The following is a 16,383-nucleotide window of genomic DNA, read 5'->3' as shown; positions in this document are numbered from 1 at the left end:
GTACATTCAGGGAATGTACAGGAGCCAGAGCTGGGAAGACAGACTGGGGTCGCACTGTGGAGGACCTTGAATACCAGGCAAAGAAGTTCTTACTTCATTTCAGAAGCAGGTGGGAACCACTGGAGCAGGGGTGACATGGTTGGCCCCTCATGTTGAGAAGAATAAGGCAGCAGCTGAGGGTAAGACACAGGGAAAGGGAAGAACTGAAAGCCTGGGAGTCCAGCTTTACACGTGTGCCTGTAAAAGCCACAGCTGGCACTAGTAGGGGACTGGAGTGGAGGACTGGCAGTGAGGATGCCTAGGACGGAAGACATAGAACAGTGGACACAGTGCCTGCAGGGCTGGGAGCCGTGTGGACATGGGGTAGGGTGGCTGAGAAACAAGGGCAAGATCTGCACTGGGGATAGAAATGGGGGTGGAGATGCATTTGGTCCCCACCACAGCAGAGAGGTGATATATGTGAGATGCTGACATTCAGGGCAATGTCCAGCAGGCTGTGGGAAACCTGAGCCTGGTGTTAGAAAGATAGCTTTGAAAACCATTTACATGTGGTGGCCTGATAAAGTGGTGGATGCAGATGAGAAAGTCAAAAGCAGGAGTGTAGGAAGGGAGAGGAGGAGAGAAAGGAGATAGTCAGAGGTCGAATTTGGAGAACACTGCGGGTAGGAGGAGGTAGAGGAGACAGCAGGAGCTCCAGAAAAGGAGCCATCAGCAGGAAGGGAGGGAGCCTGGCCCCAGGGCTATGCCCCAGAGTAGGGTTAGGAGACCTTCCTTCCACTGTGTCACATACTACCCTGTGCATGGCTCCATCAATACATTTACCGCAGCACATCCTCAAAATTCTCTTTTTTAAAATTTGTACTTTTTGACCCCTCAAAATCTTTTACCTACCCATCTACACTAGATTGCAGACTCCTTAAGGACAGAGATTTTAGTTCTATTTAGCATAGGCCCAGAACCTGCAGGCACATACTAACTCTTCAATGCATGAACAAACCAACAGGAGAGCAAAGCATCACCAGAGCTAAAGAAGAGGAAACTTCCAGAAAAGTCCCAGACTGACAGAGGCTCTAGGAGAAGGCTGATATAACAACAATTTATTTTCTCCAGCCCAATTTCCCAAGTGCCTATCACCAGCTCCTAGGGGCATCCGTAACAAGAACATTCACATTTAAATATCTGTTATCTGGTTTCAAGCTTCAGATCTCAGTCATCCGTCCTCCCACACTATCCAGCAGATGCCTTTCTAAACTGATGGGACTCAAGCCATCCCCTAAAGCCTAACAAACGTGCCCTCCTCTGTGCCAAAGGGCGAAGGGAGAACATTCCAGAGGGTGAGCTGCACTGGAACACATCTGGCCTCGGTGTTCCACAGTGAGGACTGGAGTGCACAGAAGAGATCTGTTTCCCTGGACACCAAATCCTGCCTGGTTCTGAGTAAAGGGTGCTCCCTTCTGAGCTGCCCCACCCCACCCCGTGTTTAATCCCCTATTCCTTTTCTCCAAAGCAATCAGAAATGTATCATTAAGTTGGGTGATGCCCTCTGAGTTCACAGAAAAGTGTGTGTGTGTGTATCAGTAGGCACAGATGTGTATCAGTAGACTGCTGAGTTGCTCCAGACTGTAGAACAGTGTTTCACAACCCTGGCTGCACGATGGAGCCCTGACGTCTGGACCCCACCTCCCCACACTGATATAACGAGCCCAGACCTCCTAGCTCCCACTGTGCTGTTGCACTCCCAGACGTTGGATAAATAGAAACTGAGTTCAGGTGGGGTGAGCTGTGTAGAAGCGCTGCATTTTGTTTTTCAGGCTCACAGGTATTCAGGATCTTGGAGTAATCTAGAGCTAAGTGGTGTTTGTTTTCTGCATATCCTGGTTAATATACTGGCAGCTAATGTGCAGTCAGGGGGCTGAGGAAACGTAAGGGTCATCCCAGAGAACACAGGAAACTGCCACTTCTAAACAGTTTTGGCTCTGAGCTTCTTTCTTGTCACCAAATGCTTCAGCTCTTTCAAGTCCAAGTGGCAGAGAAGTCTCCATGTATGCTGGTCCTGCTCTTCTCAATGGGCCACGTTACTTTCTCGTGCCTTTCTTTTCATAGAATCCTTAGCCCCTTCAGATGTACTCAACAGGTGCTCAGGGTCTTTCTGCAAGGCAGATCCTCACTACAAAACCCACAAAGAGACCCCAAGGAGGGGAAATGGAGCTAGTCTGCTGGAATATGTGTTAGCTGCCAGGCTAGGAAGGACTTGGGGCCTCAGGATGTCTGAGCAAGTCTTTACTCAGAACCACCCCACCCAACCCAGCCCAGGTCCTTAACTTCTAGATGGTTCCACTTGTAGTTCTTAGGAAGCTCACACTTCCCCTAGGCTGTGGGTTTGAGCACAAGGGGTGATGACTGGGTCTGCCAGCCGGTACAAATCCTCAAAATGCCACTGTTGGCTAATCAAAGGGAAATGAGTGATTTCCCCCAGAAAATGGTTAAAAAAAAAAAAACACCAAAAAATATACTTTATGCTTCTCGACAAATTACACACTAAAAGTTACTTCTTTTTCTTTTTCCTTTTTTAAGTTTTTAATTAATCTCAATTTATTGCTGCTCCCAGGATTATCTCCCTAATGTGTCTTTTTGTGGCATTGATGGCCTAGAAAGTCTGCAAAGGGGCTAGTGATTCCCCAGCCCTCAACCAGCTCTTCCTAATAGCTGCAGGCTTGGAAGGCCAAGTGGTCTGACCAATGCTTGACCTCTCACACATGGCACAGACAGGGAGGGACTGAGTCTACATCAGGATGAGGCCCCAGGTGACATGATAAACGTCCTAGCAGGGCTGAGTCCCAAATGGAAAAATTCTCCTTCCCCATCACTCAAACTACAAGTTCTGCCTGTGGTCATTTAGTGACTTTTATGCTGATCTCAAAGCATTTGATCAAGTGGCTGTTCCCACTGCACAGCAAGGGAGCATTTGAACAGCTGTCCCCACTGAGTCAAGGCCTGGCTCAAGTTGCTCCTTGGTCAGCCAAGTGGGCATGGGTCAACTACATGAAGGGTCATCAATGTCAAAGGAATCTGATGTCCTCTGTCCCCCATGATGTCCTCCTGCATCACTGATAACACCAGCCTCAAAGTGAAAATAGACCACAAATACAGGCATTCCCGGTGTGCTGCATTCTCTAAGACTATCCAACATCTAACCCTATCCAATTGCTAGCTATTTTTAAATTCTGCTTTATTCCTGGCATAAGGAACCAATGTAAACAATGCTCTTTGCTGTCCCTAACTCAGAGACTAAAAATCTAACAGATGTTTCTGCTTTGTGGAATACTAGGAGGATGTTAATGGAAGGTTTCTGTTTAAATTTCTCTCTCTTTCAGGAAAATAGAAGATGTCTACCTGGCTGAGATCCAAGCACACATGTGGAATCTTCAGGACAAGTAGTTTTACATGATTCTGGAATAGAGACACTTACAGGATTAAAGAAATGTCTATAAGTCAAGACCCTTTTAACATAAGACCAAAGAGCTTAGAGGTAACAAGTCAATAGTAGAAAGTCAGTGAGTAGTAATGACGCTGTCCACCCACCTCCTTGGACTAATGGAGGATTTATATTATGAATGATAACATAAAAACTAAAATACTTAACCTGGTTTTCTATCAAGGAATGTGATTTCTAGGGAGCCAGGAAACACAAGTCTCTGATCCATTTTTATTTTAATGAATATGTTTTCATCAAAGATAAGAAAGGGATGGGGATGCTAGAGGGTAGGTAAAGGAGAATTGCCATGTCCAACCATTTTCCTTACCAAGACAATTATGACCATCATGAGCCAACATGAAGCCATCAAAACAAGTGCAGCGATAATTGCCAGGAATATTCAAACAGTCATGGACACAGCCTCCATTGAGTTCATTTCCACATTCATCAATATCTGAGGAATAAAACAGAAGTAAACCACACAGGCACTATTTCTTTAATGTGGAGATATATGCATTTACCTTTTAACCACCCACCCCACTTCTGGGAATCTACGCTGAAGATACATCTCCAACAACAGTAAAATAAATACGCATAAGGTTATTCACTGCAGTATTTGTAATTATGAAATACTGGAGACAACTTCAATGCTCATACATAACAAGTAGTTGAGGAATTAAGGTAATTTACTTGGTGGAATACTATGCAGCTGTTAAAAAGAAACAATGAGAAAGAGCTCTATGAACTGACTTGGAGTGATTTTTAAGATACCCTAATAAGCTTTAAAAAAATCAAGATGCAAAAGAGTATCCATAGTATGTTATCTTCGTATAAAAATAAGGGGATATAAAAACACACACATTTGAAATTCCAGCACACATTTTTTGCAGAACTTGAGAAGCTAACCCTAAAATTTATATAGAAATGCAAAAGACTCAGAAGAGCCAAAACAATTTTGGAAAAGAAAAACAGATTTGGAGGATTTTCACTTACTATGAAGCTACAGTTATCAAGACAATGTGTGATACAGGCATAGAGGCAGACAAATAGAACACTGGAACAGAATCACGAGTCCAGAAATAAACTCTTATATTTATGGTCACTTGATTTTAGACAAAAGGGCTAAGGCAATTTAGTGGGAGAAATGACAGTCTTTTCAACAAATGTTGAGACAATTGATATCCATACACAAAAAGATTGATTTAGGCCCTTACCTCACACCATACACAAAAATCACAAAATGGATCAGAGGCCTAAATGTAAGAGCTAAAACTAGAAAGCTTTTAAGAGAAAATATAAAGCTTTTATGAGAAAAATATTTGAGACCTTGGGTTTGGTAAAAGTTTTTGGATACAACACCAAACACACAATCCATAAATTTAAAAATTAATAAATTAGACTTTATGAAATTTTAAGACTTTTGCACTTCAAGAGATACTGCTAATAAAATGAAGACAGGTCACAAATTGGTAGAAAATATTTGCAAATCACATACCTCATAAAGGAGTTTTAAAGAACACTTACAATTCAGTAAGAAGAAGACAAACAACTGAATTTTAGGATAGGCAAAAGAGTTGAATAGATATTTTACCAAAGACAATATGCTAATAGCTAATAAGCACATGAAAAAATGCATATCATTAATTGCTCAAGAAATTCAAATTATAATCACAATGAGATACCATTTCATGCTCTCTAGAACAATTATAATAAAAAAAAAGCAATGACAAATGTTGGCAAAGATGTAAAGAAATGGGAATCCTTATACGTTGCTGATGGTAACACGAGATGGTACAGTCACTTTGGAAAGTTCCTTGGCAGTTCCTTAAAAGCTTAAACATAAATTTACCATATGATCCAGAAATTCCACTCCTAGGTGTATATCCAAGAGAAATGCAAAATCAAGTCTATATAGATTTCCAGGTGAATATTCAAAGCAACATTTTTATTTATAGTAGCCCCAAAGTAGAAACAACCCAAATGCCCATGGAATACTAGTCAACAATAAAAAAGAATGAAACACCAGTACAGGATACAACATGGATGAACCGCAGAAACATTATGCTAAGTGAAAGAAGTCAAACACTAAAGACTGCATATTGTATGATTCCATTTATATGAAAAGTCCAGAAAATGCAAATCTGTAGAGACAGGAAGTAGATTAGTGGTTGCCTGGAGCTGGGGCTGGGAACAAGGATGTTACTGAGATAAGGAAAATGCCTGAAAACTGTATTATGTGATGACTGTACAACTCAAGTAATTTACCCAAATAACTGATTTGTACACTTACTTAGAACTGGTGAATTTTTTTGCTATGTAAATTATAATGCAGCAAAGTAGTTAAAAAGAAAATACATAGTTAGCTGTTTATTTGTGCAAAAAAATTACAGGAAGGATAAACCAGAAACTACAGAGATTTGTGTGTGAGAGAAGGGGTGGAAATAAGGAAGAATGGGGCCAGGATAGGAATAGGAGGAGGGAGTAACACTTCTCTGAGCTTTTGTATAGCTTCGACTTTCAGAACCATGGTGGTTTTACACACATGAATACATATGTACATACATACATATACACAATCAACCAAGAAGCAGGGGCAGGGGTGAGGGGATGCATAAAAAACAGAATACAGAGAGAAACAAATGAATCTAACTATATCATAAATGAATTACATAACCATACTGAAGTGGATGGGGAAGAAAAGAACTATTCTAAGTAACTTTGAAAAACAATATCTTTGGATGTTGTTAAGGCTAAAAACAAAAATAGTTGCATACAAATACTGTACCCTAATTATTAAATCTGTTTAACTCACAGAATTATGGATTAGTAATTCTGTAAATATTTTATGTGAACACTAGGATTGAACAAACAGGTTAATATACTTCAGATAATGAGAGCCAGGTTTCTCACTGTTGGAGAAAACACTTATAAATCCTGTCATATTGCTTTGCAATCTGAAGTATGAGTGTAACTTGCTGTTTTTAACATATGTAGAAGTGGATAGATATAAGGAATAAATGTAGATAAGTGTGTATGTATGGATTAGCATACATAAATAGATTTCCTAGCTATGACCACTGAGAGGGCCTAGGAGTAATGACACTCCAGCAACAATGAAAACACCAAGCATCCAGGTCTTAGTTTCTACACACCATTTTCCAGTTAAAGGAAAACCAGGGATCCTTGGAGAAGTGGTTGATTCCAGGCTTGGGGAGCAGAAAATACAAGATGAGTCTGGAGAATTTTGTGGTGCCAAAAAATTAGGAATTTCTCAAAAGAGGATGGTGGCATGTCAAAAGAATACAGGAGACAATGTGAAGGAGCTCCCAATGGCTAAAGCTGGAACAAGTTGAGCCAAAAATAAATAACTATAGAATTAAATAAATACCCATGAGTGTATACTGGCATAAATACATAAACACATAAATCAATGCATAAGTAAATGGAGGAGAAGGGACAGATCTTCCTTACAGAAGAATTCCAACTCATAGACGTATAAAGAACAAGGGAAATACAAAACTATCAAGAGGCACAAATCACAGTAATAATTGCTGCAGGCAAGATCCGCAGTTGGATGCTAACATTAGTGGACAAAGGTTTGAGAACAGGATATTAGCATAAGCTGAAGGTACCTGCCCCAAGAAAGGGAAAAAGAGTAACTTTGTAGTGGAGAAACCCAGACTACACCATCTAAACTAGATGATCAAGATTAACGTCCCCTGTAGTAAGACATGTTGACATCGTGTGCCCCAGATGCACTGAAGAGCACACAACAGCACTTCAGTAGCAGCTTTGCAGAAAGCTGCACTTTTGTACACAAATGCATAACCTCAATTTTATCACGAGAAAACAGAACATTCTCTTACCATGTCTGTTCCTACCACATCACTTCTTATCATGTGGAAACTTAAGACAGACAAAAGAACTGAACAATTCTCATCAATGTATCAGTGTCAATGTCATGAAAGGCCAGGAAAGACTGAGGAACTGTCACAAATTGGAAGACACAAAGGAAACAACAGATAAATGTAATGTGGGACTTTGAGTCAAATTCTGGAAGAAAAAAAAAATAGAACATTAGGGAAAAATTGGTGACACCTGAATAAGGTCTATACTTTAGTTAATAATATTGTGCCAATGTTAATTTCCTGGTTTTGATACTGTACTATGGTTATATAAGCTGTTAACAGCAGAGTAAGATAAGTGACAGATGTGAATTCTGCACTATTTTTGCAAATTTTCTGAAGTCTAAAATTATTTCAAAATAAAAAGTGAAAAAAAGGAAAATACAAAGGCCAAGTCTAGATTTATCCCCATTAAACCTGATTCCAATCCTTAAACTGAGAAGTACGGACCATATAATGAATACTGACCACTGAAACAACCCCTCTCGAAATCTTGGATATAAGCAAAGATCATTTAGAATAAAACATTTACCTAATGCCACTTCTGAATCACATTATTTTAAAAAATACTTATTCAGGGCCCATACTTCCATTTTTCCAATATTTTGGCAGAAGAAACTGTGCGGAGGATAAAATTCTGTTCATTCGGGACAAACCAGTCCCCGATCCCTGAACTCAAACGGGGCAGTAATGCTAGTGATCATCACAATACAAATGATACCACAGGTTGGACCCAAGAGGCTTAAAAACTACTAAGGCAGAAAACATACACAAAGGAGTTATGTCTTTGAAGATCTATATCTTTGAATCCTTGTAACCCCTATTTTCTCTCCTTTTCCTTCTTAAAAGAAAGTTTCCATTTCTGAATGCCTGTAACAAGAAAGTCAAACTAAACAGGGACGTCCTTACTCACTAGGTTTATAAATACTACAAGTATTCAAAAGATCAAATCCTTCTAGGGTTTAAAATGACAGTACGAAGAATATATGCCCCCTGTTAACAGTGATTGCCTGTGGATAAAGGAATAGGAGGGTCTTTACTTTTTCACTTTACACACTTTTTGTATTGTTTTGTATTGACTTTTTATAACAATAATCACAGGTTATTTTAAAACCAATATAAATGTATAAAGCAGCAATGCTAGTCAATCATTATTTTAAACTAAATAGTAGACTTTTCACTCTAAAATGTTGGCAATTAAATTGCATCAGTGATAAGTCAAACCCTACAGCTAAGAATAACCAAACTCTTGCCACTTGTCATTCAACATCATTTACTAAATGTGTACTTTATCCAAAAGAAACCGTGGCATGGTTTCTACCCCTAGAGAGCATACAGTAACCAAAGGACACAGTGAAAAAGTGAACATTTTTTACCCCAAGCAAGATACCAACATGTGTGAATTCCAGTACTGTAAATGGAATATTTAATACAGTGAGGATGTGGTACAGAGGAATTGGCAGAGAGATGTTTCAGAGAGGTAGTCTTTTGGCCTCCCATGATGTAGGGCAGAGAGAGAGAGGGAGAGAGAGATGGCTGTCTGTCTCTGGGAAAATACGAACATGGACAGACAGAAAGGCTTTATGGATGGACTGCCAGCACCACTTGCTGTGAACCTGACTAGGAGCACATCTCCTCTGATGGAAGAGGCAGGAGTTTTGCCTTTTGTGCACACAGAGGACCATAAAGATTAGGATTTCTCACCCAACCAAAGAGGGACACCAGGAGGCTGAGTGAATAGGAGAGATGTGGGGCCAGGCGCAGAGCCGGAGTGAGGATCTGACTTTCTTTCACCTGCAGGCTAACTGTGTGATCGTGTCCACAATCCCTTTCCCAATTCCCCTGGGCCTCAGTGTCCCCATCAGTAACATGAAGGATGGGACTGGCTCAGAGCTGCCTGAAGAGCCCTGCCAGCTCCAACATGCCACAGTTTCCATCACCAGGAGCAGCCTCCTCTTATGAGAGTTCAGTCTCCAGCCAGTTCCTGACTTCAGAGCTCCTGACGCTGAGCTAATCTCCAGTGGCCCAGAACACAGAATGGCAGAGTCCAGACTTCAGGGCTCCCAGACCTGGAGCTATAAGGGCTCAAAATATCCCTCTGCAAACATCTTTCCAGAGGGAACTTGCGGCTCCAAATGAGATGGGCTCTTAGTGCAGCTCTAAAGCTTGGCAGGTCACAATGCCAAACCACCCAAAGCCATGGACAAGATGGAGCCACCAGAGCCTCAAGGGAAGGCAGGACCCTGGCACTCAGACTCCAGAGCGAGGATGCAAGCTGCCTCAGGGAGGCATAGGATCAGTCCTGCTCTGGTAGCTAGGGATCTCCTGATCAACATGCTGTTTCTGCCCCTAAACTGAGTGGGACCAAAAGATACTAAAGCGCCTCTTCTCCTTTGCAGAAGCTAGACAAAAGGACATTTTACAGCCAGATAAAACTGATCAGCTCTGGGGAAGACCTGATGTTACCTGTTTTTTAAGGATCTGAAATGCATTTCAGAGAGTGGGTGATGTGACACCAGGCCAGCGGGTGGGGGTGGGGGTGAGGGTAGAAGTTCTTTTACCAACATGAGTGGCACTACAAGAGCTGCAGAGGTGAGGGGTTTCCCCTGCTGGCTCATCCACTGCTGGTCCCCAAGTCACTTACCCTCACACTGCCTGCCCTCCCCTTGGTAGCCAGGCCTGCAGGAGCACTTGTAGGAGGTGGGTGTGTTCTGACACAGGGCATTGGTGTGGCAGTCATCTAGCCCCTGGGCACACTCGTCCACGTCTGCAAAAGAGCACAGCAGCTCCTTGTGTGGTGCCCCAAGCCCTGGGTGACCTGGCCTTGGCCCCTCTTTAGCATCCTCTCCCACCAGCCCATCCCACTTCACATCTCACCAGCTAAACTGCTTGGGAGCCCCTGGGAAGAACCATTCCATTTCCAGGCACTGCCTATTCCCTCTGACTGGGACACCCTCTCAACTGGCCTTCAAGACTCAGCTCAGACCCACCTCCTCTGGGAAGCCTGCCATGACCCCAGAGTGTAGGTGAGGTGTCCCCCACGATGTGCTCACATACCGCATTGTCACTGTTTCCCTGTCTGTCTCCCCATCTAGATGGTGTCTTGATTACAGATTGGGTCTGTGCCCCTGAGGCCAAGCACAGTGCCTGACACATGAGTAGGCAAGCGTAAAGGCCCGCGAAGGTAAGATCAAGTCGACAAAAACGCTCTGAAAACTGAGCAGCGTCTGTTAGCCTTCTCAGCGTTTGGGGTATGGGGGAAAAGCTCTCCCTGGGCTCCAAGCACACAATCCTGAGCTCTCAGATGGTGCAAAGAGAAAAGAAAGCCCCCCACCCCAATTCCCGCAACCCTTTCATCACTGCCCACCCTCTCAACCTGGAAACTGGCCTTGGCAGAAGCATTTCTGGGTTTAAAGTATTGCGAGTCCAGTTAGCACAGAACGGCTATTCTCGGGTCCTCCAACAGCGGCTGTTCCGCAGACAGAAGAATCCCTGGAGCCGACCCTGAAGCCCATAGAAGAACTTCCCGGCCCCAAAAGAAAGCAGGAGCTCAGCTGCCACGGCCTCACGGTGGACCCCAGCCCCTCAGCTTCCCCATCTCCGCAAAGAGCCTCCAAGGCCGTCGCCCCTGCTCAGCCGGCGCGCGTCGGAGCAGCAGGCGCTCCCGGGGGGCCGGGGCGGGAACTGTCATCAGCCGCGGGTCCAAGGCCGGGCCGCGCACTCAGGCCCTGGGCCTCTAGCCCGAGCGGTGGCGGCGCCTTTGGCCTGGCCGGCGGGTGGGGCCCCAGGAGATCGGGGACCACGCGGAGCGCCGCAGCCAAGCCCAGCCCCGCTCGCTCCTGGTGCCCCCGCGAGCGGACCGGGACCCCCTTCCCGGCGCCCGCCCCGGCCGCCGTGCCAGGTGCGCCCCGCGGCCGGACACTCACCCTCTGGCAGCCCCGCGGCTCGGCCCCGACCGGGCGGGACGGCCGCCGTCAGCAGCAGCGGCAGCAGCAGCGGCAGCAGCGCCCGGGCCGCCGAGGGGCAGCCCCGGCCGGCGACCCCCATGGAATGCGCGGTGGCTGCGGGCAGAGGCGGCGGAGCGCGGGCGGAGAGCGCGGCGGCAGCGGCTTCGGGAGGTGTGTGTGGGCGCCCTGCCCGCCGCGCTCTGACACCCCCGGCCCGGCCCCGCCCGGCCCCCGAGCCCCGGCCTCATTTTCACACGGTCCTCCCCCAGCCGCCCCTCCCGGCTCCCTCCCTACCCCCTCCCGGCCCGGTTGAGGGGGCGCGGCCGCAGTGGCCGGAGGGCGGCTGTCGGCCTGGCCGGGGCGGGCCCGCCGGGGCGGACTGCCCCGCGCAGGCCCCCGCGCCAAAGCCGCCGCTCCGGCCCCTCCGCCACGCTCCAGCCCTCAGAGAGCTTCGTTATCCGCCCGTTTGCGGTGTTCTCCAACTTGACCCAGTCCCTCTTGTGAGGACAAACAACACTTCTAGCCTGACATTTTCCGACACGGGGCACCCAGAAAGTGACCTGTGTAGCTCAGGTTATATAGTCCCCAACCCAAAGCCACCTATGAGGCTTACCCACCTCTCCACTTGGGAGGGGGAATGTAGATGGAGTGAAAGTGATGTCACATACTTGGACCCTCAGGCGAACTCAGTGGAAAGGGTGACACCAGCTTCTCTGCTCACCTCAGCACACTCTGCACCCTTCTCCATTCTGCCTAACTCAGGCCTTCTCTGCTCCCCTGCCCCACAGTGCTCTGAGCGAGGTGGCCGGCTTGTCCTACCCAGGGGCACGCTGAGACTGTCCCTCTCTGGCACATTGCTGGGCCCAGAATCATAACAGAAAGTGTTCATTTCACTGAAAACCGGTTAAATGTCTCTTCAGAGCAGCTAAAAGGTGCAGGGAAAGGGCACCAGAGGTCAAGGGTGAGCCACCAGGGACAAGAGACAGCCCACATCTGCCTAGGGCACAGGTGGTATCTGCGAACACCTGAACTCATGAACAGCAGGTCTGGCCAGCTGCAGATACAGGCATTGCTTGTCATCTGGCCCTCCAAGCAAGACATCCTTACAAGGGAATGCACCTGCACAGGGTCTTCCCACACCACCGCAGGGACAGGTGACTGGAGCCCACCACACATAGCATCAGCACCACTCCAGGAGCAAAGTAGCAGCAATTCCCAGATGCAACAAAACACCATACTCAGGGATTTTAATGTTTAATTAGATTTTCTCTTGTATGTATGTATCTCCTGAGAATATATACATACATCTGTGTGTGTGTGTGTGTATACACACACACATGAATTATCAGAGGAATTTATATATATATATATATACGTATTCATTCCTTTGATAATCAGAAAAAAGGTAAACATTACAAAAAAAAAAAAATCCCCACCTGGCTCAGGCACAAAAACATGTCTTCCTGGGCTCCTCGCCCTCCCTGAGCTCCCTGACCATCGACCTTCCTTGGCTGCCCCTGCCCTTCCCATCCCCATGGCGCCCAGACTGAGACTGCCTCTTTGGGTCTTCATTGCTAGTGCTGCTGTCTGATGGAGAATTCTGAGAAAATAACTTTTCTGTGGTTGTTTTTCTTTTGACCTTTTCATCCCCAGCGAAGGCAAGCAGGTTGCATCCCTTTTTCTGTCTTTGGCTCCTTTCTCCCACCCCCTTTTGTTTGGTGCTGAGAGAGACAACTCAGCTATTTCTAGTCATAAGGGAGGTTTTTACACATTTGTAAATCTTCACTTAGTGAAACATTCTCTCCGCCTTTGTCTTTGTGTCCTTAATGGTAGCCATAAATTACCGCCTTCTTTTCTCTCTGCTGCATCAGGCTTCATTGCTCTTGAAATGATCAAAGTTATTTTCTTTTAAAAATCCAACTAGAAACTGCCCATTGTGTGGCACAGACCTCTTCAGCTCCAGTCAAAGCATATAAATAAATACATAAAGCTGCCCATTAAACTCTTATGGGAGCCTCCTTCAGCCCCTTGTGCCTGGTAAGAAATAAGACATGCTGTTCTTTCCCTTCACTGTTTCCCCAAGTTTATATTTCAGTAAGAATGCAAATTAATTATAAGACCCACTGTGTTTTTTTTTTTTTTAACCAAGAGGGTCAGTTTTTGTTGTATTTCCTGGAAAAGTTTACCATTGGCACAGATCTCAAAAAATGTTCTGAATCCTGTTTTGTTTGCCCTGACTTCCATACAAATGTGCTTTCAGCTGGTCAGCTCCCAGATTCCTGGGCAACCTTTCTGACACTTCAGATTAAAGTCAATATGGTTTACAACTGGGAACTTCCATAGGGGAAAGTCTCTGGGAGAAATTTGTGCTCAAATGTCAACGTTTTCAGCGTTCCAATGTCAGGAGGGACTTGGTGGGCCGTGAGCTAGCTGCTGTTTGCCTTCTGTTGTCCCACTGAGGTCCCCACACTGTCTCTGGACTAAGGCTGCATCTCCCTCTCCCCTCCCTCAGGCTGAGAGGCCGTGAACCAGACCAGAGAGGAAAGACAGCCCAGCCAGCCCCGTCTCACTGGTGTGGGCTTCTGGCACGAAGACTGTGGAAGCAGAAGCTGTGGTGCCCCTGAGCTACATATGGCAAAGGTAAACTGCAATCACCGGACAACTTTCAATGCCCATCTTTTTTGACTCTTCAGCAGCCTCTGAAGCCTTTTAAAAACTCTCCCTCCCCTGGGTTTCCTCAACAGCAGGCAAGCTCCTGGTTTTCCTCCTGCCTTTCAGGAAATGCCTTCTCGATCATCTTCGTGGGATCCTCTTTCCACATCTTCTCCTTGATGGTTTGCTCATTCCCCTGTTTCCATAATAGAAATCTCCAGCTTTAATCTCTCCCCTTAGCTTCAGTTTCATGTATCCAATTGCCTACTAGATACCTCTGCCTTGATCTCCCACAGGTCCCTCAGATTGAACATGTTCAAAACAGAGTTTATCTTCTTTCCCAAACCTGCTTCTTCTCAAGTGCCAGGCTCCACCACTCTGCCAGCACCAAGTCAGACCTGGCAGTCATCCTGGATTCCATCCTCTCTCTTCCCACCACATCCAAACACTCATGTCAACTTGACCATCTTACCATCCCTCAAGACCATCCTCTTCTGCCATGTAAGCTTCCAGAGCTCAGGCCTCATCGTCCCTCATCTGGTCTGTTGCTCCTAGCCTGTGGTTCCTTATTGATCTCCCTGTCCAGAATCTCACCATCTTCCTCGGTGGCTGCAAGAGTAAAATGTAAATTTCATCACATTGTTCCCAGTCTTCCTCAGGCTAAAGTCCAAACTCCCTTGACACAACCCATCTGGAGAACTGTTGGGCAGTATCTACTAAAGCAAAACATCACTACCCACTGCTAGCTATACACCCAAGAGAAATGAATGTGTATGTTCACCAAAAGACATAGACAAGAATGTTCATAGTGGCTGTATTCACACTAGCACAAAACTGGAAATAACCCAAATAGCCATCAACCAGAGGAGGCATAAACAAATTGTGGGATATTCACTCAGTGGAATATTATGGAGCAAAAAAATGAACAAACGCTAATACATTTAACAACACTGAGGCATCTCATGATTATCATATTGAGTTAAAGAAGCCAGATACAAAAGGTACATGTATAATTCTACTTCTATGAAAGTTAAGAACAGACAGAACTAAGTAATAGTGATAGAGGCCAGAATAGTAGTTCCCTCTGGGGATGGGTATTGACTGGGAAGAAACATGAAGGAACCTCCTGGAATGCTGGAAATGTTTTAGATCTTGATTTGGGTGATTATATGGATGTATACATATGTAAAAATTCACTAAGATGTTGGCTTAAGTTTAAAGCACTTTATGCACTTTACTGTATATGTTTTACCACAAAAAATAAGTTAAAACAAGAACTACCTAGCCAAAGACCTTTATGATCTGCTCCCCTTCTACCTTTCCAGCTTCTCTCCCAGTACTCCCTTATCCACAGGCTCTGCTCCAGCAACATCAAACTGCTCATACCAGGAGTTCGTCATTTTCCTCCTCACACATGTTTTCTGTTGCTCATGCTCTTCCTTTTGCCTAAAAGACATGAAGTGGGTCTTAATAAATATTATAAATGAAGAGCAACATCTTGATTAATAAATATTACTATACCCCAAGGAAAAAGGTGTTTGCTGAGATATCCCTCAAACAACAGTGAGGAATGGATGAAAGTACTCATGTCTGCAGGTTAGTAGGTCCTGAAAACTAACGCAGAAAAAGAAACCCATCTGCTCTTGCACACACATTAATTTCTCCTCCATGGCTGGGCTTTCTCATCTCCTGGAAAACTTTTTCAGTATGTCTGAGTTACATATGAAGTAGTTAATTTTTCTTGTTGCTTACCCATCTCCATCTGCTCCTTCCTCCTTCCTAACAGACATTTATCCCTTCCCCAGACAGCTCCTGTTCCTAGGAGGGAAGCTGCCCCACCCCCAACTTCAGGCTCTGGAATTGGCTTAAGACAATCAACCTGTTTCATTCCATTCCCACCTCAGCAGTCACTGGTTCAGGGATAAACATGTGACAGTGTTCCAGTCAGAATGAATCTCAGTCCCTTTGCCTGAAAGGGTGGAAGGGAAGCATTTTCTTTTCTTCCTGTGGTATAGTTGTAAATGAGAAACTTTGGCAGCCATCTTGATGCCAACCCAAAGAGGGTAAACCAAGAGGAGCATTGAAGCCAACCTGGAGGCCCTCCCCTCCTCAGGACCTCCAATTATATGTGCCAGTACATTACCTTATTGCTTGAATTGGTTTTTTAAATTTATTTTTATTTTTAATTTTTAAAATTGTGGTAAAATACACATAACATAAAATTTACCATTTAAACTATTTTAAGGTATACCATTTAATGGCATTGAGTACATTTACATTGTTGTGCAACCATCACTGCCATCCATACCCAGGTCTTTTTTCAGCTTGCAAAACTGACACTCTGTACCTATTAAACTCCCCACCCACCACCCCCAGCTCCTGGCAACCACCATTCTACTTTCCG

The 16,383-nt window shown here is 45.0% G+C and overlaps 1 protein-coding gene across 6 annotated transcripts in view; it reads right to left on the bottom strand.

Annotated features, from left to right (window-relative positions):
- Positions 1-15,403, bottom strand: part of SCUBE2 (signal peptide, CUB domain and EGF like domain containing 2) — a 63,108-nt gene extending 47,705 nt beyond the window's left edge. Inside the window, exons 1-4 of one of the 6 annotated variants that reach the window (XM_064492584.1) lie at positions 15,366-15,403; positions 14,452-14,588; positions 10,025-10,147; positions 3,804-3,929 (exon numbers count right to left, since the gene is read on the bottom strand). In XM_064492584.1, coding sequence (XP_064348654.1) covers positions 3,804-3,929; positions 10,025-10,147; positions 14,452-14,506 — 304 coding nt within the window. In that variant the 5' untranslated portion in view covers positions 14,507-14,588; positions 15,366-15,403. Of the gene's footprint in view, positions 1-3,803; positions 3,930-10,024; positions 10,148-11,306; positions 11,549-14,451; positions 14,589-15,365 lie in introns of those variants that run through there. The other 5 variants (XM_031460055.2, XM_064492587.1, XM_031460061.2 and 2 more) reach the window with 5 other exon arrangements.
- Between the last annotated feature and the right edge of the window lie 980 nt (positions 15,404-16,383).

The sequence above is a fragment of the Camelus dromedarius genome, chromosome 12, assembly GCF_036321535.1.
Source record: "Camelus dromedarius isolate mCamDro1 chromosome 12, mCamDro1.pat, whole genome shotgun sequence".
NCBI classification, from domain to species: Eukaryota; Metazoa; Chordata; class Mammalia; order Artiodactyla; family Camelidae; genus Camelus; species Camelus dromedarius.
The sequence above is the reverse complement of the archived record's forward strand: the minus strand, read 5'-3'. Positions and strand labels throughout refer to the sequence as shown.